The sequence below is a fragment of the Petaurus breviceps genome, unplaced genomic scaffold (genome assembly GCF_028583685.1).
Source record: "Petaurus breviceps papuanus isolate PSGF00001 unplaced genomic scaffold, PetGlider_PUasm1.0 138, whole genome shotgun sequence".
Taxonomy (NCBI): domain Eukaryota; kingdom Metazoa; phylum Chordata; class Mammalia; order Diprotodontia; family Petauridae; genus Petaurus; species Petaurus breviceps.
The window spans coordinates 14,934,160-14,959,255 of record NW_027185694.1 but is presented as its reverse complement, the minus strand read 5'-3'; the positions used below and the strand labels follow the sequence as shown (position 1 = coordinate 14,959,255).

At 38.5% G+C, this 25,096-nt stretch overlaps 1 protein-coding gene across 2 annotated transcripts; it reads right to left on the bottom strand.

The window, feature by feature from the left end:
* Positions 1–243: 243 nt before the first annotated feature.
* NIPSNAP3A (nipsnap homolog 3A) lies at positions 244–25,013 on the bottom strand. Of its 2 annotated transcripts, XM_069106092.1 has the most exons (6): positions 24,663–25,013; positions 14,917–15,127; positions 7,016–7,174; positions 4,357–4,506; positions 740–826; positions 244–400 (listed from the first exon to the last, which is right to left on the bottom strand). In XM_069106092.1, exons 1-6 carry the CDS (start codon positions 24,729–24,731, stop codon positions 324–326), a joined length of 753 nt encoding a protein of 250 aa, XP_068962193.1. In that variant the 5' UTR covers positions 24,732–25,013; the 3' UTR covers positions 244–323. The 2 variants fall into 2 exon arrangements, with proteins under 2 accessions (XP_068962193.1, XP_068962203.1); XM_069106102.1 differs by lacking the exon at positions 244–400 and having other exon boundaries at positions 488–826; positions 24,669–24,775.
* Between the last annotated feature and the right edge of the window lie 83 nt (positions 25,014–25,096).

The following is a 25,096-nucleotide window of genomic DNA, read 5'->3' as shown; positions in this document are numbered from 1 at the left end:
TTTTTCAATAAATCTACCAAGACAGTGAAATGTCACTGAAGAAAGTGGTCAAGATTTAGTGCAACAATGATGATTTGAAGAATGCCCCTCTCAGTACCAGCACAGCAAAGGTCTTGGAAGTCAATAGCTATTCTTATTTTGTCCACACGCCCCAAGTGTCTAGCACCATGCCTTGTACATTGGCAATGAACTGGTCTGTCACAGCTAATTAGTTCATTAAATTAATCAGACAAAAATAAGAAGTTAGGTGAATTTAAGGAACTTTATTAGAATTAAACTTGGTATAATTTGGACACTAAATATCTTCATATTTCTGCAGAAAATTACTTTAGTGGTGAAAATGGTGCCGGAATGAGAAGTGTATTTTCATGAGATTTCAGATGGTTGCAACTCTCCCGAACTGGGGTGGGAGAGAAGAAATCCAATATGTTAGTAATAATAATTAATATAACATTTACATTTATAAAGCATTTTTATGGCCCCTAACCTCACTTAATTCTCACAACTCTAATAAGGTAGGTAGTTATTCCAATTTATGAATGAGGAAACTGAAGCTTGTAACTGGTGAGTGACAGATTTATGGGCTTGAATTCAGGTCCTTGGACTCCAAATTCAGAAGTCTTTTTACTATGCAATGCTGCCTCTTAACATTAATTCAAAGCTACACAGACCTTCTTGCTTAATATGTTTTGGGCCCAAAGTAATTCATGCTGAACAAGGACCCATTCCCCCAGCTCACCAGCTGCCACCACCCGGGCGTCTTCATGGGATCTGTGTCTTCCAGCTGCACGAATGTCTGGTGTCTCAATCCACCAAAGAACATGAACTGTGGAAATCAAACCCAAACATCTCATTACAAGTAAAAAATCCAAGTCAATCAGCAGCACTGAGTTTTGTTCTTTAATACACTTGTCCAATAAGAGAATACCATACAGATAAAGGGGGAATTAAAAAAAAAGATTTCAGAATAAATAGAGAATCAGAAAGCATCTTTGAAATAAAAATGATCCAGAAGGTATGGAAGATGGCTCTCAAAACCATGATTAAGTTTATTAAGGAAAAACGTCAAGTCCTTGATTTGGGCTAAAAAAAGCAATGACATTAAGTACAGAAGAGAGAAGACCAGCTTTACCAGCAATTCAATTGTAAAAGATGTAGAGGTTTTAGTTACTTCATCATTAATGAGTCAACACTGTGATGTGGCTGCCCTAAAAACTCAAACAATCTAGAGCATCCAAATCAATGAGGTAAGGAGCCCTAATGTGCAATGTTAAGACCTCAGCTACAGTACAGTTTTCAGTTCTGCATGCCACATGTTCTAAGAGATAAGCTGTAGGATTTCTAGAAGTGGGCAGCCAGGATGAGATGAGGAAGAACTGAAGGACTCGGAGTGCTTAGCTTGGAAAAGAGATGGCTTCTTGAAAACATAATAAGATCTTTAACTATTTAAAGCAGGGCTTGGTACAGTGCATTTGAAATATCCTATATATGTTTTTTTTTTTTTAAGCAATCGGGGTTAAGTAACTTGCTCAAGGTTACAAGGCCAGTTATTTCTGGGTGTGGTGCTGAGTGTCTGAGCCCGGGATTCGATCTCCAGGTCTTCTCAACACTGGGGCCGGTGCTCTTACTTGCTGTGCTACCTGGCCGCCCCAATATCCTATATATATGTTGACTCCCCTTATTAGAATGTGTACTCCCAGCATTTAGCACAGTGCATCACACTTATTAATAATTTTCATTCATTCTTTGTGATTTCCAGAATACTACTGGGTGGAAATTATAAGAGGACAAATTTTGGATCAACACAAAGGACTCTGCAATAGGCAGAGGTTCCGACAATAAAATGAAACGCTCAGTGGAACAGTGAGAGCCTCTTAAGTGTTCAGAAAATTTCTGGTGACCATCCATCAATGTGTTTTAGATAAGATTTTTTTTTTTACTTGGTAGGAAGTTAATACCAGATAATCTCTAGGAGGCAGCTAGGTGGCTTGATGGAGAGCACCAGGCCCGGAGTCAAGAATACCTGAAATCAAATTCATCCTCAGACCCTTACTAGCTATTAGTGTGATCCTGGGCAAGTTACTTAACTTCTGTCTGCCTTAGTTTCCTTAACAGTGAAATAAAGACAATAATGAGACCTACCTCCCAGGGCTGTTGCAAAGATCAAGTGAGATAATATTTATAAAGTGCCTAGCATATAGTTCATACTTAATAAATTCTTGTTTCCTTTTTCCTTTCCTCCTGAAATCCCTTCCAACTATAATGATAACTGATTCCTTGCAAATGAACTCAACAAACATTTATTGGGCTTTCTGCTATATGTAACCTTTATTTTGCACTGTTATCTTAAAAATGAGGAAATGGGGGCCTAGAGAAGTTAAACCACAGGCCCACAGTCCCACTGCTAGTTAGGATTCATCCTCAACTTTCCTGGTTGCTTTAATATTCACTCCCCAAGTCAGAAGATGATTTATTTTCATGGCACTCAAAAAGGTAAAGTCTAACATTTTCAATCAGCGAATTATGCAACAAATAACCTGTATTCCATTCATCAGCTAAAATACATTTGAATCCACAAAACATCAGAAAACTCTTGAGTGACTTTGTGAGTTCACGGATGTAGATACTGCCTCCAGTGGTGTGGCTGAGAACTCTAGTGCGCTCTCATCCTGTGGTCTTGTTTCATATCCTCTACAGGGAATCCATTCAATGAACTTGGGGACCTCAACTTCTTGAAAACAAAGCTATGCTTCTGTTTAAAACTCTTTACAATTCATCCATAACAGTCTCTTCATGCCCACCCAATGCTTCTCCATTGCCTTTAGAGTTTTAGTTCTTCAGACCGTGGTGTTCTAGACCTCACAGCCAAATTCTATCATGAAAAGAATACTGCTGTTTAAATGAAGGACCTTTGCTTTAAGGAGGTTGGAGGTCATTAAAAGCACTGTACATCTTCCCCCAAACAGCACAGGACAGCCTGCTTTCTTACTCTTATTTAATTCTGGGCAAACTCATGGCTCACTTGCACATCTGTCTAGGACATCTGGACAATAACTACCCTTTGTCCCTTGTTTTTCCTCTGGTGATAGTTAGGCTGGACTCTTCTGATCTAACTAAGGAGGTTTTTGTGATGTTCTGGGGCTCGATACAATAAAAACAGGAGTGTCTGGAGCACCTCCTCATCAAGGAGGAATAATTTCTCTTCTGTTTACACTCTTCCTTAAATAACAATATCTGCTGTAACATCTTTCAAAGAATCCTTTATAATTCTGACCTATTCTACTGAATCAAATGCTTTTCTATAGTCAGCAAACAGTGAACACAGCAGGAACTTGGACCTTCTACACCTTGTTGGTCAATTACATGACCATAAAGATATAATTTACTGCGAAATATTGTTTGTGCAAATCTTCCCATTCTCTTCTCAAGTATGTCCTTGGTATCTGTGGGAATATTGAAATATATGAAATATATGTGTGTGAATGTATGCACACAAACATCTACATATCTGTATATGCATCTCTCCCACACCCACATAGATACACATATCCTAAAGATTTTAATGATGGGAAAGTAGGCATATGAGATGATATTCTTTCACTTACCTTTAAAAAAAAGATCATTGATTTTTTAAAAAACTTAACTTTTGCTGTCCTCCCTTCTCTAATGCCTGCAAAACTGGGTCTCCTCTGGCACAGAATTTCTCTCTACTTGGTCTAGTCTAGTTGCTTTTCTCACTTTTGTTTTCCTAGGTCCTGTTGCTACTTCCTTGTGCACCACGCCATTTTGAGAGTCCACATGAGGTAGCTCCCCTATCACTGGGCAAAGTAGTTCCCTATAAAGAATCTACACATCATTTGCATTTTTTGCCTTTTTGTTGTACTTCTGTTTCTTAAATGTTCTTGGGATGATTCATCTTTGTCAATTTAAATAAGATTAGTAAACAGAAAATAATTTTGGCTAGATATATAAAGGTGGTATAGAATGACAACAAATAATGTTTATCACCCTTTAAGGTTCACAAAGAGCTTTTAAGACACTATCTCATTTGGCCCTCTCAGTGACCCTGGGAGATGGGCGCTGTTATTATCCCTTTTTACAGAGGAAGAAACTGAGGCTGAGACAGGTCAAATGACTTGCCCAGGGTCACACAGCTAGTGAGTGATTTGGAGTCAGCTGTTCCAGACTCCCAAGTATAGCTCTCTGCCCATTCTACCACCTAGCTGCTTCACAAAATGAAAACTATCCTGAAGAGAAAAGGGGAAAAAAAGTTACCAGATAACTTAGTGGCAGATACTTTGGATAGCATTCCTGCAGAGAATGTTTTTTATGATCAAAAACAGATTCAAACTGTACCTCTATTAAGTGTTCCATATTCTGTGTGGAAAACTCCAATCAGTTTTGAATAGCCTACTTGGACATGAATATTCACTGCTTTCTGAAAGTGCTCACCCCACAGAGCTGGCCCACCGGGCTTCATCTGAAAGGTAACAAGTTCATAGAATCCTAGAAAATTAAAAAAAAAAAAGGAAAATTAATCAGTTGTAAAATGAACATAAATAATTTCCAATCATGTTCATTTTAGTTCAGGTATATCTATTAGGCAGCTAGGTGACACAGTGAATACAGTGCTAGTCTGGAGTCAGGAGGACCCGAGTTCAAATCCAGTCTCAGACATTTACTAGCTGTGTGACCCTGGGCGTGTCACTTAACACTGTTTGCCTTAGTTTCCTCAGCTGTAAAATGAAGTGGAGAAGGAAAGGGCAAACTACTCCAATATCTTTGCCAAGAAAACTCCAAATGGGGTCGTGAAGAGTTGGATGTGACTGTCACTAAAAAAACAACAAAAAATAGCTATCTGTATAGACAGTGTGTATGTAAGAGTTCTGGGCTTGAAGTCAGAGAGATACAAGTTCACATCTAGCTTCTGACACTTACTGGCTAGGTGAATCTGACTAAGTCCCTTGATCTCTAACTGCCCTAGGGAGCTCCCTAATACTTATCTCCTACATCACAAATGGGTCCTGATCTGCTTTGGTGAAGGGCCTTTCTACATCACAAGTTGTTCATTCTGAAGAAAAAAAAAATCACAGATCCTCTTATATTCCTTGAGTACATACTTGTCCATGGAGTTGGAGGTCTACTTGTATTTGAGAATTAAAAGTTGTTTGAATGTGTTATGCACAAGAAAAAGAATGTTAGTTACATTCTGAAAATGTCTGCATTAGACCATCCCCAAAAGTCTATTGTTGTAATTTACAAGGGGAATGGGTATTTTGAGTTGCTTCAATATATCCATTAGAAACATACCTTAAGACAATTTTGTTCAGCTTCCTATATTTTCTTTCTCTTCCTAAATTTTCAGTGGAAATATATGTATAGTTTAATAGGTTACTATTATCAGGCATAACATTTGAGCAACAGGTTTTAAGTGATTCTTTGGTATTTTTCTAATTCCAGACCAGTAGAGTAGAGCTTATTTAATTGTTCCTTTCTACCCATACCCATACTGAAAAACAAACTTGCCTCTCTACTAAAGAAATAAAATTATTTTTTCCCAGGCAATTGTAGAGAGAGAAGAAAAAAGAACCCAAGAAATAACCCTGGGAAGAGTCAGAGTGAAGGAGAAGGAGCCAGTGAAGGTAATGTTGAAGAATCATTAGTTTAATAGGTAGAAAACCATGATTTGATATTACAACAGAGGCAAGGCATATGTGTTAACTGGTGCTCAACACTGAGAGACCTGAGTAAATAAGGATTTTAAAGGATCAAGAAAAAAGGCTCTTAGTAATATAGAAAGAATAAGAGCAGAGCAATAGGTAAACAAAATGAAAAATTAATCTGTAATTTATCACACTTGGGTCCTGGTCCAGGTTTGGCCACTTACTGGCTGTGTGACCTTGGAGAAGTTATTTGAGATCTCTGGACCTCATATTCCATATTTATAAAATGAATGAGTTGGATTAGATCAGGGGTGGGGAACCTGTGGACTCGAGGCTACATGTGGTCTTCAAGAGTGGCCTTTGACTGAATCCAAACTTCACAGAACAAATCCCCCTAATAAAAGGATTTGGTCTGTAATATTTCAACTTAGTCAAAAGGCTTCCCCCAAGGACCTAGAAGGCCTCATGTGGCCTTGAGGCTGAAGGTTCCCCACCCCTGGATTAGATAATTTCTAAGGTCCCTACCAGCTCTAAAACTCTATGGATTACATAAAAACTTTTCAGAAAAGAATTTGGAGTAAAGACTTTAATTTTCAATAGGTTCTTTTTAAACAGATTATATAAGTTTATATTAAAAATGATATGCTAAAAAATATGCCTTTCTAATCTAATCTTGTCTTAAAAAGTGAACTGAGGTATTTATTTCTTTAAGTCAGCAAGAAGAGAAATCAGTGAGGCAATTTTACTGGATACGTTCACAGATCTTTAGAGGAAGTTTTCATATGAATTGAGAAATAAGAAAGAGGAAGAAAAGTTAGACCAGAATAAAAGAACCTGTTTCCAGTAATGGCATGCTTCATTCACTTAATCTTAACTAGTGCAAATTACTAAGATTAGTTGTATTAAAATCTGTACAATAATATGCCTGAATTCAGGAGTTAAGTTAGAGCATTGGTTCCCATGTTTACTTTTATATTTTAACTTTAAGACCCTTAAAAAAAACCTAAAGATATCTTTCTTTTTTGCCAAAACCTGACCTGTCAACCTTTACCAATACCTTCTAACTCTGGAAACATGAATGTGAATTATGACTAAGGCTTAGGAATCTCAAGACAACCTTCCCCCATGTACCTGTTCAAAATTACTTTAATTCAAATTTTTTTTCTCCAAGGATAAGCAAAAATGGGCCAATGGATGAATAATAATTTTCAATAATCATCACCTGTTCCTATAGAAATTACATAACTGCTCTCAGTTTTTGAACATGATACTTTTAGAAAAGTCTTGCTGGTTTAAAAATCTTATCAGTGAGTAAGCTTCAGGAACAGTCCTAGTGATTGAGAAGGATTCACCTTCTTTAGGAGGCTTTTCTATTTTGCACCATGGTACTAGATATGTTATTTCATTCTTCTGTTGGACCATAAATGGTAGGTTTGGGGAAATATATTTTTCTTGCCATTCTTTATCCTGTGCTAAGGCTTTCCGAACTTTAGCTCGATGAGCAAAATCATCTGTAAGAAAAGGAAAGAAATGTTAAGAACAATGAACATACAAAGCCCTCAGTTTCACAAGGGTTAAACTAAAGGTCAATTGCAATTTTGAATAAAAATAATACAAATAAAATAATGAACCTTACTTCTGAAGTATATGTCTTCTTTGCCTTTCTCTTTTTTGGTGCAATTAGTAAACTAATGGGATTCTAGTATACTTCCTGTCCTCCCCCCCCCCCAATTATTTATTTTGTCCAACGTATAAATTAAATAAATATACATTTTCCTTATTAGGACTTAAATCGAGTGAACCATAAGAATCTGACATATAAATAATCATAGAAGAGTGATATGGAAAAAAAGTGAAATAGTAGACATTGAATTGTAGCGAGAAAGAGTTGAATTCAGATGAATGAATATGTGAATAAAACATTAAATTCTTACTATGTGCTAAGCATTAGGGATACAAAAAGTAAGATGGTCTCTGCTCCCAAGGAACTCACATTCTAGTGGGGAAGATGATACCTGTGGAAGATTTCAGTTAAAAGTCAGATGGAAAGGGCCCATCATCCTTAGGGGTATCATTGTCAAAGCAGACGGTGATGCCTCTTCTTTAATGTCGTTAATGTTGATAAAATCCTATCAGTTTCTAATGTCAAAACATTTTAACAATGGCAAGGACTTTGGTGGCAAGAACTTCCTTTTCTGGATCTTCAGAACCTGTAGCTGCCACACCTGCAGAAGCAGTTGCTAGGCTGTATCTCCACCAGAATTGCTGCCTGGGTTGAGACCTGGGGGCACTAGGCTGGAAGCATTGCTATTTCCAAGGCTTTCGGGTTCTGGGCCCTGGGCTGTCTCCATCAAGGTTTGAAGGGAGATGGTGGTCAAGATAATGGTGGTGGTTCCACTTGCAGATCAAGTAAGACCTTTATTATAACACTTAATATCCGAGTCTCTGGCAGACTAATAAACTAAAGCTACAAATGGTATGCACTTTGTGTCAGACTGTTTGGATAAAATCTAGATGCCTAATGTGTAAGGTTAAAATAGAAAATGATTGAATTAAGGGAAAAGGCAAATAAATATATGCTTATCTTATAAGTTAACTGTGTTGTATTTTGTGTTTATAGCTATAACTGTTATATTTTGTGGAACATTATTCTTAGTTCATATAATAAACCTCTGTGCATCTAGGAAGTTCTTCTGTAGCAGAGAAATGTAAAAAAAAATCTATGGATGTGTGCTATCTCCTTCTTATTTTAGTATTTCAAAAGATGTATGATTTCAACGAGATAAGTGCCCCCATCCAACAATCCATACCTAAGTAATTAGTTTTTTAAGTAGCTATGTATAAAAACAAAATTTCTTCATGGTGGCCTCTGCAGTGACAAGACTCTCCAGACTCAGGAAGACTGGTCTTTGGTTAATAATCCATGACCAGACCAATATTTAAAGCCATCCGGGGTAGCAGAACTTCCCTGAGACTGGTTTTCCAATGATAACCTCTGAGAATCCAGGGTTACCTCTCTGCTATGATGAAGTATCACAGCTGAACTTTACTGGAGAATGTATAAAATTAAAAACTACTGGAGAGTAATACATACTAGAATAAGTAGGGTGACGTAGAATGAGAACTCACACACCACAGTAAAAGTATCTGGGTTTAAATCCCACTAACTATGGTCACTCCATGGGTGACCTTGGGCAAATCCTTGAACCTCTCCAAGCTTCAAAGTTTTCTCATCTAAAGTTATAGGATCAGATTAGGTAACTTTCAGTTCAAAGTCACAACAACCACATGATGACAATTACTATTACCCCTATTTAAAAGATGAGGAAACTGACTCTAGCTTCTGGGATAAGAACTCACTACTTGAGAAAAACTGCTGGGAAAACTGAAAAGTAGTATGGCATAAACTGGGCATTGACCAACATCTGACACTGTATACCAAAATAAAGTCCAAATGGGTACACAATTTAGCTATAAAGGCTGATACTATAAAAAAAATTAGGGGAGCAAGAAATAGTTTATCTGTCAGATTTATGGAGAACAGAGGAATTTATGAACAAACAAGAGATAGAGAACAGTATGAAATGCAAAATGGATAATTTTGATTACATTAAATTGAAAAGTTTTTGTACAAACAAAGCCAATGTAACCAAGATTAGGAGGGAAGCAGAAAACTGGAAAAGAATTTTTACAACTAGTGTTTCTGATAAAGTCCTCATTTCTGAAATATATAGAGAACTGAGTCAAATTTACAAGAATACAAGTCATTCCCCAATTAATAAATGGTCAAAGGATATGAACAGGCAGTTTTCAGAGAAAGAAATTAATATATAAGAATATGAAAAAATGCTCTAAATCACTATTGATTACAGAGATGCAAATCAAAACAACTCTGAGGTACCACATCACACCTATCAGTTTGATTAACATGACAAAACAGGAAAATGATAAATGTTGGAGAAGATGTGGGAAATTTGGAACACAAATTTATTATTGGTGGAGCTGTGAGCTGATCCAACCATTCTGGGGAGTAATTTGGAAATATGCCCAAAGGGCTATAAAAATGGCATACCCTTTGACCCAGCAATACCACTTCTAGGGCTATATCCCAATGAGATCATAAAAATGGGAAAAGGACCCACATGTACAAAGATATTTATAGCAGCTCTCTTTGTGGTGACCAAGAATTGGAAATTTAGGGGACGTCCATCAATTGAGGAATGGCTGAACAAGTAGTGGTATAAGAATGTAATGGAATACTATTGTGCTATAAGAAATGATGAACAGGTGGACTTCAGAATAAGCTAGAAAGTTTTATATGAACTGATGCTGACTGAAGTGAGCAGAACCAGGAGAACACTGTACACAGTAACAGCCACAGTCTGTGATGACTGATTTTGATACACTTAGCCCTTCTCAGCAATGCAAGGATCAAAAACAATTCCAAAGGACTCATGATGGAAAATGCCATCCATGAGGGGGGAGGAGCCAAGATGGCGGAGTAGAAGCACGACCTTTCCGCGGCTCTGGCTTCCACCTTCCCCAATCCACGTAAAAAGGGGATTCTAAACAAATTTTGGAGCTGCAGAACCCACAAAATGACACAGAGAAGCTAACCTCCTGCTGAGGACAGCCTGGCAGGCATCGTCCAGTGAAGTGGGAGCTGAGGCCAGCCCCACCACGAGGCTTTAGCCCCAGGGTGGGCCTGACTAGCTGCCGGCCAGAGGGACTCCAGATCAGCAGCAACGATGGCAGTGTCCAGATTTATCAACACATAGATACGAAGGACAAAGTGAGAGGCCAGTGCAGTCTGGACTTTGGAACCAGTAAGTGGGAGTGCATGGCTTTTACCCCTGGGGTGTGAAGCGGCTAAGACACCGCCACAGCCACCCAGTGCCACATGGCAGCTTCAGCTCCTGGCCTGCAGAGGGTAGGGGGACCAAGCACCAGTCTGAGGGGTAATCGCTCTTGCTTTAAACTGCTTGGATCTGGATTGCAGTCTAGGGTGGAGGTCCTGGGGTGTGTGTCCAGCTTGCCAGAGCGTGTGGAGACCTCACAAAGGGCGCCTATCTAATACCTCCAGCAGCTGAGAAAACCCCAATGTTTAGGACAAAATCCCCCTGTCTGGTGGTAGAGTCCTACTGTGGCAAAAAGCCCAGGGGTCAAGTGACTGAGGGGCGACATGACCAGGCAAAGGAAACAAAGCAGACAGAAGATTCCAACATTAGACTCCTATTTTGGAGGCAAAAAGGAGCAAAGCATAGAACAGGAGGAAGACAGTGAAGTCAGAATTCCTGCACCAAAAGCTTCAAAGGAAAATACAAGCTGGTTACAGGCCACAGAGGACGTTAAGAAGCAGATAAGAGAAGTGGAGGAAAAATTGGGAAGAGAAATGAGAACAATGCAAGAAAATTATGAAATGAGAGTCAACAGCCTGACTGAGGAAAATAATATCTTAAAAAACAGACTGACTCAAATGGCAAAGGAGGCTCAAAAAGGCAATGTGGAGAAGAATGCCTTAAAAAGCCGAATTTGCCAGATGGAAAAAGAATCTCAAAAGCTCACTGAAGAGAATCATTGCTTCAGAATTAGATTGGAGCAAATGGAAGCTAATGACTTTATGAGAAATCAAGATGCTGTTAAACAGATCCAAACAAATGAAAGAATAGAAGGCAATGTGAAATATCTCATGGGAAAAAACACTGACCTGGAAAATAGATCCAGGAGAGATAATTTAAAAATAACTGAACTACCTGAAAGCCATGACCAAAGTAAGAACCTAGAAATCATCCTCCAGGAAGTTCTCAAAGAAAACTGCCCTGATGTTTTAGTGCCAGAGGGCAAAATAGAGGTTGAAAGAATCCACCGATCACCTCCTGAAAAAGATCCCAAAAAGAAAACTCCTAGGAATATTATAGCCAGGTTCCAGAATTCCCAGATTAAGGAAAGAATATTACAAGCAGCCAGGAAGAAACAATTTGAATATTGTGGAAACACAATCAGGATAACCCAGGATCTGGCAGCTTCTACACTGAGGGATCAAAGGGTTTGGAATATGATATTCCGGAGGTCAAAGGAGCTGGGATTAAAACCAAGAGTCACCTACCCAGCAAAACTGAGTATCATGTTTCAGGGGAAAATATGGTCATTCAGTGGAATAGAGGACTTTCAAGCATTCTTACTGAAAAAACCAGAGTTGAATAGAAAATTTGACATTCAAATACAAGAAGCAAGAGAAGCATGAGAAGGTAAACAGGGAAAAGAAATCATAAGGAACTTATCAAAGTTGAACTATTAACATTCCTACATGGAAAAACAATAATTGTAACTTATGAAACTTTTCTCAGTAGTTGAAGGGATTAGAAATATATATGTCTATATATGAGGGTATATGGGCATATGAATACATATGTGAATTTGTATACATATGTTTACAGGTATACATAGATAGAGGGCACAGGACCAATTTAACAGGAAGGAATGATACTTAAAAGGTGAAATTAAGAGGTGAGAGAGGAATATAATGAGAGGAGATGGGGAGAGACAGATTGGGGTAAACTATCTCATATGGAAGAGGTAAGGGAAAATGGTTACAATGGAGGGGAAGAATAGGAAGGCAAAAGGGAATGGGTCAACCTTATTCCCATTGAATCTGGTTTGAGGAGGGAGTGAAATACACACTAAATAGCGCATCTCACCCTCCAGGAGAATGGGGGGGGGAAGGGAATGAGGGGGGGAATGATGGAAGGGACGGCAGGCTAGGTGGGGGGGAAGTTGGGAGCATCCACTTTTGAAAAGGGACAAGATCCAAGTAGAGAATAGAACAAGTGGGAGGTGGGATAGGAGGGAGGAAAATATGGTCAGTCTTTTATAATATATCTACGATGTTACTGTTTTTCATTACACACATGTACAACCTATATTGAACTGCTTATCTTCCAGTAAGGGTGGGTGACAAGGAAGGAAGGGAATGAATCTGGAATTGAAAGTTTTAAAATCAAATATTCAAATATATGTATGTATATATATATGTGTGTGTGTGTGTATATATACACATATCTATACATATATATATATATATATATATATACTATTATTAATACCATCTTACATGTAATTGGGAAATAAGATATACAGGCACTGAGGCATAGAGATCCACTGGAAAAGTCGAAAGGGGTATGGGAGAAAATATGGGAGAGAGCAGAATGGAGGAGGGAATATCCTGTGGGGCTGCTATTTTGGGGAGGTGGGTAGGGGAAAAAAGGGGAGAAAATTTGTAACTCAAAATTTGGCAGAAACAAATGATATAAATCAGAAGTTAATAAAGCATTAAAAAAAAATGCCATCCACATCCAGAGAAAGAACTATGGAGTCTGAATGCAGAAGTGAAGCAGACTATTTTCTTTTTTTGTTGTTATGTTTTGTTTTTTCTTCCTCATGGTTTCTCCCATTCATTATAATTCTTCTGTACATGACTGTGTGAAAATGTTTAATAGAAATGTATATGTAGAGTCTATGTCAGATTGCAGACTGTCTTGGGAAGGGAGGAGGGAGGGAAGGGGAAAAAATTTAAAACTTACATAAGTGAATATTGAAAACTAAAAATAAGTTAACTTAAAAAAAGATGAAGAAACTGAGGTTAAAGCAGTTAAGTGATTTGCCCATGGTCACAAGGCTATTAAAAGTGATTAGGCTGGATTCAAACCCTAGTCTCTCCTGACTCTAAGTGTAGTGATTATGTCATGCTCAAACAGAAAAAAGTAGAACAGGTAGAAATTTGGAAGGGGGAGGTGTGGTCTCTGTTATCTCTGTCTGTTTCACTTTTTATGCTATGGGGGCAGGAATGAAAGGCTGCACTTGAGGACCTAGAGAGACACATGTGGCCACAGGTTCCCCACCTTGGGCCCTAGCCTACATGGCAGAGACCCTGGCAGATATTCCTCCTAACATACGGTTGTAATAGTATTTATCATCAATATATTTAGGTGCCTTGATGTGGTATAATTGCTAAATGAAAAAGGAACCTTGATTCTTGAACTAGACTTCTTGGTAGCTAGAGAAATTCTATGCCATGGATTAGATTTAGTAACTTTTTGTAAAGGAACCACTCATTTTAATTTCTATGAATTCCAAAGCCAAAAGAGCTCTTCACAGAACAAATTTTTTTCATTAAGTTTGTGAAGTTTGGATTCAAAGGGACACACTTAAGGACCTAGAGGGTCACATGTGGCCTCGAAGTCATGGGTTCCCCACTCCTAGCTGGGCTTTTATTTTCTTTCAAAGGTACAGAAACTGTCCTTGAGATTTGATTGGCTCAGGGGACCAAAGGCTTGGGTCACTGATACAGCTTCCTAGGTACCAGAGTACAAAATAACCAGCGTATTAGTTCTAGCTCTTCTTTCAGAAAGCTTCTGACTGGAGACCAGCAACCTGACCAACACTGGCAAAGGAACACAATATTCACCTGGAATAAAGGTTGTACTCTTATATGTCCTCTGAGTATCCCTCAGAGGAGGCTCTGAATATCCTTGCCCTTCTCTAGCTAAGTAAATCTTTTTTTACAGTAAATGTTCCATGAATTATCTTGTTTTGGTTCAATCTTGAATCTGAGGTACTGGACTGCCCTACTACAAACCCATCATCTACACACAGATTATCCATATTGCAGACTACCTAACACATCTACAGAATTACTCCCTCATAAAGGATGAATGGAAAACATCTCTCTTTATTCAGCACATCCCCTTGTCTGATTTCCTTTTCAACTTCTGCCTTTCATAATGCTCTGGACAAGACTGTCCTCAAGTTGAGTCAAAGTCGGGCAAGTGATTTAAAGATTTTGTTAACTAATTTTTAAATTATTGGCATTAATTATATGCTTAGCACTAATAAAGTTAAAATCTCACTATGTAGCATTTTATAGATGAGGAAACCAAATTCTAGAAAGCAAAAGTACTCAAAAAGTATCATATAAACCTGATACTTTCTTTAAACATACAATAGAATTTAAAAGGAAAATTGCTTACTGTTAATATTTCTGGAACCAACTTTTGCAATTTTGTAGTCATTCTTTTTCTACAATATTGAATAAGTCAATTCAATATTGAACATATTTATTTCTTTTTGCTTGACAATTCTATTTAACAAATTTATGTACAACAATTCAGATCTAAGATATATAAATATGCATCTCATTTAATTTCTTAGAATGAAAACTCTAACTTAAACATTTAAAATGCCACGACACACATACCATATTTCCAGATATGAAAGACTTTATTCATCACACCTCCAAACTCTTGTTTCCAATATCCAATTAATTCAGAGTGAGCTGTACGAAGGTGAATATATTTATTAGTGTTTTCCAGGAATTTATTCATCTTTTCTGGTTGTATGATATAAGTACGAAATTCATAGAATGTTCTATCATATTGTCTGGGACCTGTAGCAAAGGATGCACATACCTGAAGAAAAGGTAAAGCAAATTAAAATATCTCAGAAATCAAGCTTATATTCTTTTTTCTAAATCAAGCTTATATTCTGTCAAATTAGAGGCAAAGACTAAATTTGAGCTTTATTGGGAAACAGAACATTTATGAACAATTCACTGCATCCAGGTTTACATATATGTGTTGGCAATTACAAACATTAAATTATGGTTTCTTTAGATAATAACTACATTTTGTTAGACAAAAGTTCGAATTTGGTAAGCATATGCCAGATCTTGTTACTTCTTTCTGAAAACTCCCTTTCGCTTCAGTCTCCCCTCTCCCCCCCTTTCTTGACTATATCAGGGCTTCTTGAACTTTTTCCATTTGCAACCCCTTTTGGTAGCATTAGTTGAGCCCGCGTGGCCTCAAGGTATGTGCATGCAAAGGGCGCATTCTTTGTGTTCCAAACCAAGGTGGCAGTGAAGTTTCATGATGCAACTGCTGCCAGAAACACCTCAGATTCATTACGTATTTGATCATTGTGCATTTTTTTTTTTACTATTGCTCACAGTTTAAGAAGTGTTGGACTATATTTTTTCACGTAAGTCTTCCCCTAGTCCTTTGAATTCTTTATGAATTGGTTAATTTTATGGCATAATAATATACTATACTTTTTATAACTCTCCCCCAATCAGGACATCCAGTTTGTGTCTTTTTTTGGTCTTGTATTAAATTCTGTAAGGGCTATTTTTTTACATTAGGCCTTTCTTCCCTACTAATAACTTCCTTAGGATATTAAAAAAAAAAAAAGGACATACATAGTCCTAATAGTGCAATCGCTTGTTCAAAGGACATGCATCATTTTGTAACTGCCATGGTAAAATTCCATATTGTTTTCCAAGGAGATTAGATCAATTCTAAATTCAACAAGAAAATAGTTGTGTGCCTAGTTTACCATATTCATTCCAGGAATGGATTCTGTATTTTTTACTTCCCTAATTTGGTGTCAAGATAGAATCTCAGGGTTATTTGGCATTTCCCTTATTATTCAAGAATTTAACATAATGGAAGAGTCTTTTTTTTAAAAATTCAATTAATATTTATTTTTTAGGCTTGTTTAGTATTTTACTTTCCCTGTTACATGTAAAAACTATTTTTAACATTTGTTTTTAAAACTTTGAGTCTCGAATTCTCTCCCTCCACCCCCTCCCCAACCCCCCATTGAGAAGGCAAGCAATTCAGTATAGGTTATACATGCGTAGTCACATAAAACATATTTCTATATTAGTCATGTTGTAAAAGAAAATACAGACAAAAAGAACTAAAGAAAAGTAAAAAAAAAATAAAAAAATGTATGCTTCGATCTGTTCAGAAGCCATTTGTTCTTTCTCTGGGGATGGATAGCATTTTCCATCCTAAGTCCTTCAGAGCTGTCTCGGATCATTGTACTGCTCAGAATAGCCAAGTCGTTCACAGCTGATCATCTTACAACATTGCTATTACTTTGTACCCAGTACATGTCACTTTATATCAGTTTCTGTAAGTCTTTTCAGGTTTTTCTGAGAGGATCCTGCTCATCATTTCTCCTAGCACAATAATAGTCCATCATAAGTAAAAACCACAGTTTTTTCAGCCATTGCCCAACTGATGGGCATCCCCTCAGTTTCCTATTCTTTACCACCAGAAAAGAGCTGCTATAAATATTTTTTGTACATATAAGTCATTTTCCTTTTTGTTTTTTATCTTTTTTTTTGGATACAGACCTGGTAGTGGTATTGCTAGGTCAAAGGGTATGCATGGTTTTATAGTCCTTTGGGCTATACAAGTTGCTGTACAGCAGGTGGGCCTCAGGTTGTACAGGTATGCTCTACAGAATGGTTGAGTCAGGTCACAACTCCACCCATGTCTCATTTTAATGTCTCATTTTTCCCACATCCCCTCCAACATTTGTCATTTTCCTTTTCTGTCCTATTAGCCAATCCATTAGGTATGAGGTGGTATCACAGAATTGTTTTAATTTGTGTTTCTCCAATCAATAGTGATTTAAAGCATTTTTGTAATATGGTTATAGATAGTTTTGATTACTTCATCTGAAAACTGTTCATTTCTTTTGATCACTTATCAACTGGGGAATGGCTTTTAATTTTATAAATTTGACTCAGTTTTCTATGTTTGAGAAATGAGGCCTTTATCAGAGAACCTTGCTTCAAAAATTTTTTTAGTTATGACTGCTAACTGTATGTCCCTCCATCCTCTTTCCCCCTCTGTTTATTCTATTCTCTTTCAATCCTTTCACCATTTACCTCCTCTAAAGTGTTTTGCTTCTATCACCTCCCCCAATCTGCCCTGCCTTCTATCATTGCCCCACCCCTCCCCTCTCTTCTCTCATTCTCTTCTCCTCCTACTTTCCTGTAGTGTAAGATAGATTTTTATGCCCAATTTAGTGTGTATGTTATTTCCTCTTTGAGCCAATTACAATGAAAGTAAAGTTCATGTACTCCCCCTCATCTCCCCCACTGTAAAAGCTTTTGTCTTACCTCTTTTATGTGAAATAATTTTCCCCATTCTAACTTTCTCTTTCCTTTTCTCCTAGTGCATTCCTCTCTCACCCCTTAATTTTATTTCTTTTAGTTATTATCCCTTCATATTCAACTCAAACCTGCACCCTGTCTATATACACTCCTTCTAACTACCCTAATAATGAGAAAGTTCTTATGAGTTATAAGTATCATCTTTCCATATAGGAATGTAAACAGTTTAACCTTATTAAGTCCCTTGTGATTTTCTCTTTCCTGTTTACCTTTTTATAGTTCTCTTGAGTCTTGTATCTGAAACTAAAATTTTCTATTCAGCTCTGGTCTTTTCATCAAGAATGTTTGAAAGTCTTCTGTTTAATTGAATATCCACCCCCCCCTCCCCCCAAGGATTATACTCAGTTTTGCTGGGTAGGTGATTCTTGGTTGGAATCCTAGCTCCTTTGAGTTCCAGAATATCATATTCCAAGACCTCTGATCCTTTAATGTAGAAGCTGCTGAACTTTTGTGTTATCCTGACTGTGTTTCTATGATACTTGAATTGTTTCTTTCTGGATGTTTGCAATGTTTTCTCCTTGACCTGGTGTAATGCGAATGTAAATTTTAAAGATCTTCCCTGCCCCTAGGCTAAAGTGCACCAGAAGCCTGGGGAGGGAGGCTTGTTTTTCAGTAGATACTTTTTGATTGGCCAGTGGGTCAATAAGGTTGTTACATTCTCTGAGCCAGGAGAAGGCTATATAAGCCCTGATGTGTAGCTTTGTTTTGGGACTCACTTTGAGAAGTATTCTGTGATTTGATCTGAATTCTGGGAAGCCGTTGTTGAGAGTCCCCCGGCTTTGAAAAACCCAGAATGTGGAAACCCAGATGTTGACTGGGTATGGATGTAATGGTTGGACAATTTGGAAATCTGTCTACTTGATGTTTCTGTCTTGATAATTATGCCTGTATACTTTGAGGTTCAGGGTGCTGACCTTTTCTCCTGAACAAGGTAAACGATTTATGTCTGACTGATTAAAGTAAGCTTGTTAACTACCCCCCCCCCAAAAAAAAAGGTCTTCCGCTTCTCTCTTGTCTCTCCAAATCTACTTCCAGTTCAGGACTTTCTTTTCACATCAACAAGTCCATCCCACAGGTGGGATTAACAAGCTCTGGGTTTTAACACAATCAATTTGAAAACCAAGCCAATACAGGGGAATCTTTAAATGCCATTACTATCACACCTGGGAACTCTGGAATTTGGCTATAATATTCCTTGCAGTTTTCATTTTGGGATCTCTTTCAGGAGGTGATTGGTGGATTCTTTCAATTTCTATTTTACCCCTTGGTTCTAGAATATCAGGAAAGTTTTCCTTGATAATTTCTTGAAAGATGATGACTAGGGCTCTTTTTTTTTTCATCATCACTTTCTGGTAGTCCAGTAATTTTAAATTCTCTCTCCTGCATATATTTTCCAAATCAGTTATTTTTCTAATGAGATATTTCACATTGTCTTCTATTTTTTCAGTCTTTTGGTTTATTGTTTCCTGATTTCTCTGAAAGTCATTAACTTCCATTTGCTCCATTCTAATTTTTAAGGAATCATTTTCTTCAGTAAGAATTTGTACCTCCTTTTCCATTTGGCCAATTCTACTTTTTAAGTTTTTTTTTTCTTCACTTAATTTTTATGCCTCTTTTTCCATTTGGCCAATTTTGCTTTTCAAGGCATTCTTCTCCTAATTGGCTTTTTGGACCTCTTTTACTATTTGGACCTCTGACTATGACCCACTTTGTTTTTTAAGGTATTATTTTCTTCAGTATTTGTGTGAGTGTGTGTCTCCTTTACCAAGCTGTTGACTATTTTTTCATGATTTTCTTGCATCCCTTTCATTTCTCTTTCCAATTTTTCCTCTACCTCTCTAACTTGATTTTCAAAATCCTTTTTGAGCCCTTCCATGACCTGAGATCAATTCATATTTTCCTTGGAGGCTTTGAATGTAGGAGTTTTTTACTTTATTATCTTCTTTTGAGTGTGTGTTTTGATCTTCCTTGTCACTACAGTAACTTTTTATGATCGGTTTCCCCCCATTGTTTGCTAATTTCCCTAGCTATTACTTGACTTCTAAATCTTTGTTAAAGTGGGGCTCTACTTCCAGGGTAGAGAGTGCACTGCCCCAAACTTCAGGGGTTTTGTGCAGCTGTTTTCAGAGACCTTCTAGGGACCTTAAGTTTTCAGTTCTTCCAAGGTGATATGATCTAAGGAGAGGTGTTTAATGCTCTCCTGGCCTGTGCTCTGGTCTATGAGTGACCACAAACACTCTTTTCTGCCCTGGAACTGTGAGGAGGGTCCCTGCTCCACTGTCACCCACCAGCTCTGGTGTAATAGTGCTCCTCCTCACCCTGGGACTGCCACCCAAGACTATGACCCAGATCTTAGTATGAGCAAAGCAACAGAGTCCTGCCCCCAGTGCCAGCAAAAAGACTTCTGTAATCTCTTTCTGATCAGTTGTTCGGCCCCCTTACCATCTGTGACCTAAGAGCTCTGGAAGCAGCTGCTGCTGTTGCAGATTCAGTGGCTCTCATGGCCTGCTCCTGGTTTGGTGGAGCCTGGTCTGTGCAGGTGCAATGTGTGGTGGACTGTGCTCCGCTCTCACCCAAGTAGGAAAGACCTTTCCTGCTGACCTAAGCTGGTTTTGGCTGGAAAATGATTTCACCTTGTCCTTTCATGGGTTCTGTCACTCCAGGAATTATTTTACAGCATTATCTAAAGGTTTTTAGAGAGATTTTAGGGAGACCTTGGGTAAGTTACTACCTTTTCTCCAACATGAAAGAGTATTTTTAAAAATATTATTACGAACAGAGATTTAAAAGAGCTAACTTATCTGCAAGGGATCTTGGAATTCTTCCCAACTATTAGGTATATTACTAGAAATGCTAAGTTATAATAATAAGATAAAAGAGAAGTTAAAGGTATAAATAAGCCATCCTTATTTGTAGATGGCATGATGATTCACTTAGAAAATCTGGGAGAAGCAGCAAAGAAACTACTTGAAAGGATTCACAACTTTAGTGAAGTAGCAATATACAAAAATAACTTGTAAAAATTATTATCATTCCCACACACTAACAATAAAACCTAAGAGGAAATTTAAAATAATTATAAAATACACAAAACATTTGGGAATTAATTTACCAAGCCATATTCAAGCTTAAAAACAATAACAAATGATTGTTTTAGAAATAAAGGAAAGCTTAAAAATCATTGGAGAGTGATAAAATTGTTCCTGAATGGAACATAATATGGAACAATAAAAAAAATTAAAAATAACAATACTAACTAAATCAATTTATATAGTTAGTGCTATAGCAACTTAACTACTGGCACACAGTAGGGCCCTTAATATATATTTACTGACTATTGAATGGTAGCCAGTAAAAGGGCATCTATCTCATCACCTCATGCTTTTTAACTTCCTTTGGAAGAAAGAAGGAAAGAAGTGGCAAGGTATAGTAAAAAGGCCTAGGCAAATCATCAAATGCCCTTGGGGCAGTTTCCTCATCTGTAAAAAATAAAGTGGTCAGACAAGATGATTTCTAGGTCCCACCTCCCAGCCTTCATGACTATAATTGTAGATTATCAAGTCAAAAGGAGCTTTAAAGGTCATCTTGTCTAATTCACTGCCATTCTCATAAATTTCTCCTACAAAATCCTGAATAAGTGGCCATCCAGTCTCTGAACCTCTCTATATTTTAACCATGACCTATTAAATCAAAAGAGCAGCCACACAAATTAAGAGGTATACATTACTTAGACAAAACAAATGCTACAAATAAAATGATTGCTAAAAATTCAGGCAATGAGCCCAATATAAATTTAGTAAGTGTTGCCCATGCTGTTTTATTGGGTTATGGTGTCTGTGAAACTGAGCTAGCTTGAACATAGGCAAACTTTTATTCATGGCATTTAGGGCAGCAGTATGCAGTGAGGATGATTAGGAAATGGCTAAGGAATACCTCCAGCGGGTGAATTTCTTTTCTTGGGGTGAACTACCAGAAATAATTCCATATGTAGCTAATTTACAGATCAAGGAATTGAAAGCAAGATCCACTCCAAGAACTTCACTTTACAGGTAATGAATGAAAGGGAGCCAGGAAGAATGAAATAGTGTGTCCAAGATTACAGAAGATTTAAGCTGGAAGTCAAACCCAGATCCTCCTACTCCAAATTCAGTGTTTTTTCCAGTCAAGTACATCAAGAACTTCAAGTGGTATCTCAAGATACATAGACTAGATGTTTGTCATTTGATGATCAGACTAGATAAATGTGAACAAAGTTGCCATGAGGTGAACTTTTTTGGTCATAATAACTCAGTGGGTCTGACTGCATTGGGCTTAGTTAAGTTTTTGATAAAGTTAAGTTTATTTAAGTTAATTTAAGTTATTTAGTTAAGTTTTTTGATTTAAAAAAATCTGCCAGGGATGACAACTCATCAGTTAAATTCCATAATAAAAAATTTTGAGGTAGTGTCATGTAATAGAAAGAACACTGGACTCACACTCCAGAAGCTTGGATTTGATTCACAGCTCATGACACAACTGTGTGGCCTGTGACCCTAGGCAGGTCACTTTAAAAAAGCCATTCATTTTGGCAAATCACTTTTAAATTCTCTGCCTCAGTTTCCTTAAGTCAAGACGACAGACATTTATTAAGTGCTCAGTATGTGACAGAAACTATGTTACATTCTAGGAATGCAGAGAAAGGCAAAAGACAGCCTCTCTTCTCAAGGAGCTCTTGTACTAATCGGGGGAGACAACCATGAAAACAACAGTGTACATACAAGATAGATACAGGGCAATCTAGAGGTAATTTAAAAGAGAAGATGGCAATTAACACTGAAGGATACAACCTTACTTTACATAGCTGTGGTGAGGAAAGCACTTTGCAAACCTCAAAAAACACAATATAAATGTACATCATTATTGTTGTTATTTTTAAGCACCCTCTCACTACATGAAGGAAGGTTCTGTACACTCAAAAGAAAACCATCCTCAAATATTTAGATAAATTCAAAACAAAGTTTCAGACTAATGGGTCATGGTATAAAAAAAAGGATACCAGATTTGGAGTTGTGAGACCTAAATGTTAGATTTCCCTCTCTGGTTCTCAGGTTATTTTTTTGTAAAATAAACAGGATAGCAGGTGTGGGGAGCTTTCAGCCTGGAGGCCACATGTGACCTTCTAGGTCCTTGGGTGCAATCTTTTGACTGAGTCCACGTTTTACAGAACAACTTTTATTAAGTGGATTTACTCTGTGAAGTTTGGATTTAGTCAAAGGGCCACACTTCAGGACCCAGAGGGACACACGTGGCCTCAAGGCTACAGTTCCCCAACCCTGGACTCACTTAAATTTCTTAAAATCTGTTCCTGATGATATATTCTATGTGAAGTCATCAAATGTAGTAGAAAAAAAATTCACCAGCCTCCTACTTAATAAGATCTGAATTTGAGTTATAGTCCCGCCATTTATATTATATACATATATATGTATACACACATATATGACATTATATATGTGACTCTGGGGAAACTTTTATTTTTCTGGGTGGGCCTCGGTTTCCTTATCTGTAAAATCTGTAAAAAGGATGGACTCCTTTTGGACCAGATGATTTTTAAGGTCCCTTCTCTGAATTCTATTTATTCTTCCACTGATACCTCACTATGGTATGGCAGTAACTGGCCTTTTCAGGGCTATGTGAGCCTTGACATAGTTCTGTCTAGCAGATTTCACACCAAGTTAGAAATGCTTTGAGTATGGGTGGGGCCATCAACCCACTGTATGTCTGGACTTGGGCAAGGACTAAGTTTGGAGAAGTTCTGACCAAGTCCCTGACTGTGAGGTGATTAATCTGGCAACTCCTAATAGCTTGGCAGCATTTTAAGGTTTGCAACACACTTTTTGTACATGTGATCTCACAGGATCCTCCCAAGAGCCCCATGAGTTAAGCCCTCTTGTTCTCTCCGTTAGCAGATGAGTTAAAAGAGGTTTTGAGAAGTTGACTGGCCCAAAGTTATATGGCAAGAAAGGGTCTGAAGGAGGGTTCAAAACAGTGTCTTCCTGATTCCAAGTCCAAGTCTATTTCCATTGTGCCAGGCTACTGGCTGCTTGGTCTGGAAACTAAGCCGTAAGTATCATATTTGCATTCCTGTAAGAAGTATCCAGAAGTTGGGGAATTACTGAATTAAACTTGACTTATGCACTAGACAAACGGGGGTCATGCTCTAACACTGGAAAATGACAGGGAGAGAAAAGAAAGAACCTGTGACTTTGGTGCGTTGCACATCGTAGATGTATAATAAACTCGTTCCATTGAATTAAATTTCAGGGTTAAAAGATAAAGAGACATTAGGCATTCATGCAGGATAGCTAAACTGTAGGAAACAAGTAAGAACGCCACATGCAAACTGAGCCATGGCAATAATTAATAATAATATCTAGCAAAAATTTAAAATTTGCAAAGTGTTTCACGAATATTGCCTTGTTTGATAGTAGGTGCTATTATTATCCCCATTTTACAGATGAAGGAACTGAGGAAGCCAGGGGTTAAGTGACTTGCCCAGGGTTACAGTTTTCTGACTCCAGGTTCACCACTCAATCCACAAAGCAAACAGAAGATTCTTTGTAATGTGTCTTATTTTGGGGGGGAAGGGGGAAGAGGTGTTTCTTTTTTCTGGTCATGCTTCCACCTTTTTCAACCCCTGCCTTTCCCACACTTTTCAGTCCCAAAAGCAGGTGCCGCCCGACGGGGGTGCAGGAGAGTCCCCATCCCGAGCCGGCTGCCCAGGCTCGCTCTCGCTCGATGCGCCGGAGGCAAAGGCGCGGAGCTCCTGCTCCCCTACGCCCCCCACCCCGCGAGGGAAACCAAAGAGAGGCTCCGCAGCTCGCGGGCTCCCGCGCCTCGTAACCACCCCGCCCCCGCCGGCCCCGGCTTTCTCCCATTGGCCCACCCCACCCCCATCCAGGAGCCCGGAGGGGGCTAAGGGGGCGCTTCTCACCCACCTCTACCTGGCGCAGGCGCCTAGACGCGGAGGCTACCAGAGACCCCCAGTGCCTTCGGAGGTGGAACATGGCCCTTCGGGTTCGGGAAAGGCGTTTCCGAAGACGTGAGGAGCGTGCTCTCCTCGCTGGTCAGCGCTGGAACCGTCCTGTTGGGGAGGGCTTCCTCTTCCGGACTCTCCCCTTCGTGTTTTTTTTTTCCCTCTTTCCTGGAAAGCCCGACCTGGCTAAGGCAGCCGAGAGGGGGAAAACACCCCAACCCCCAAACAGGGGCGAACCCTTGGGGCGGCGGTGGAAGAGGGGGTGGCAGGGAGCTTGAGCAACCTTGGCCTTCGAGAAAGGGGAGTGTCAGGCTCTGTCTAGACTCCTCTGTATCTGCCCGTCCTGCCTGGTCAGTAATGACCTTCTCCCTCAGATGCCCACCCACGCACTTGGTT

Excerpts from the sequence above, each read along its gene's own strand:
- NIPSNAP3A (XM_069106102.1), bottom strand. The coding sequence starts at position 24,731 with ATGTTCCACCTCCGAAGGCACTGGGGGTCTCTGGTAGCCTCCGCGTCT. Across the intron at positions 15,128-24,668 it reads CGTCTAGGCGCCTGCGCCAG|GTATGTGCATCCTTTGCTAC; the intron begins GTAGAGGTGGGT and ends CCTTTTCTTCAG. Across the intron at positions 827-4,356 it reads ATATGGAACACTTAATAGAG|TTCATGTTCTTTGGTGGATT; the intron begins GTACAGTTTGAA and ends TGATTTCCACAG.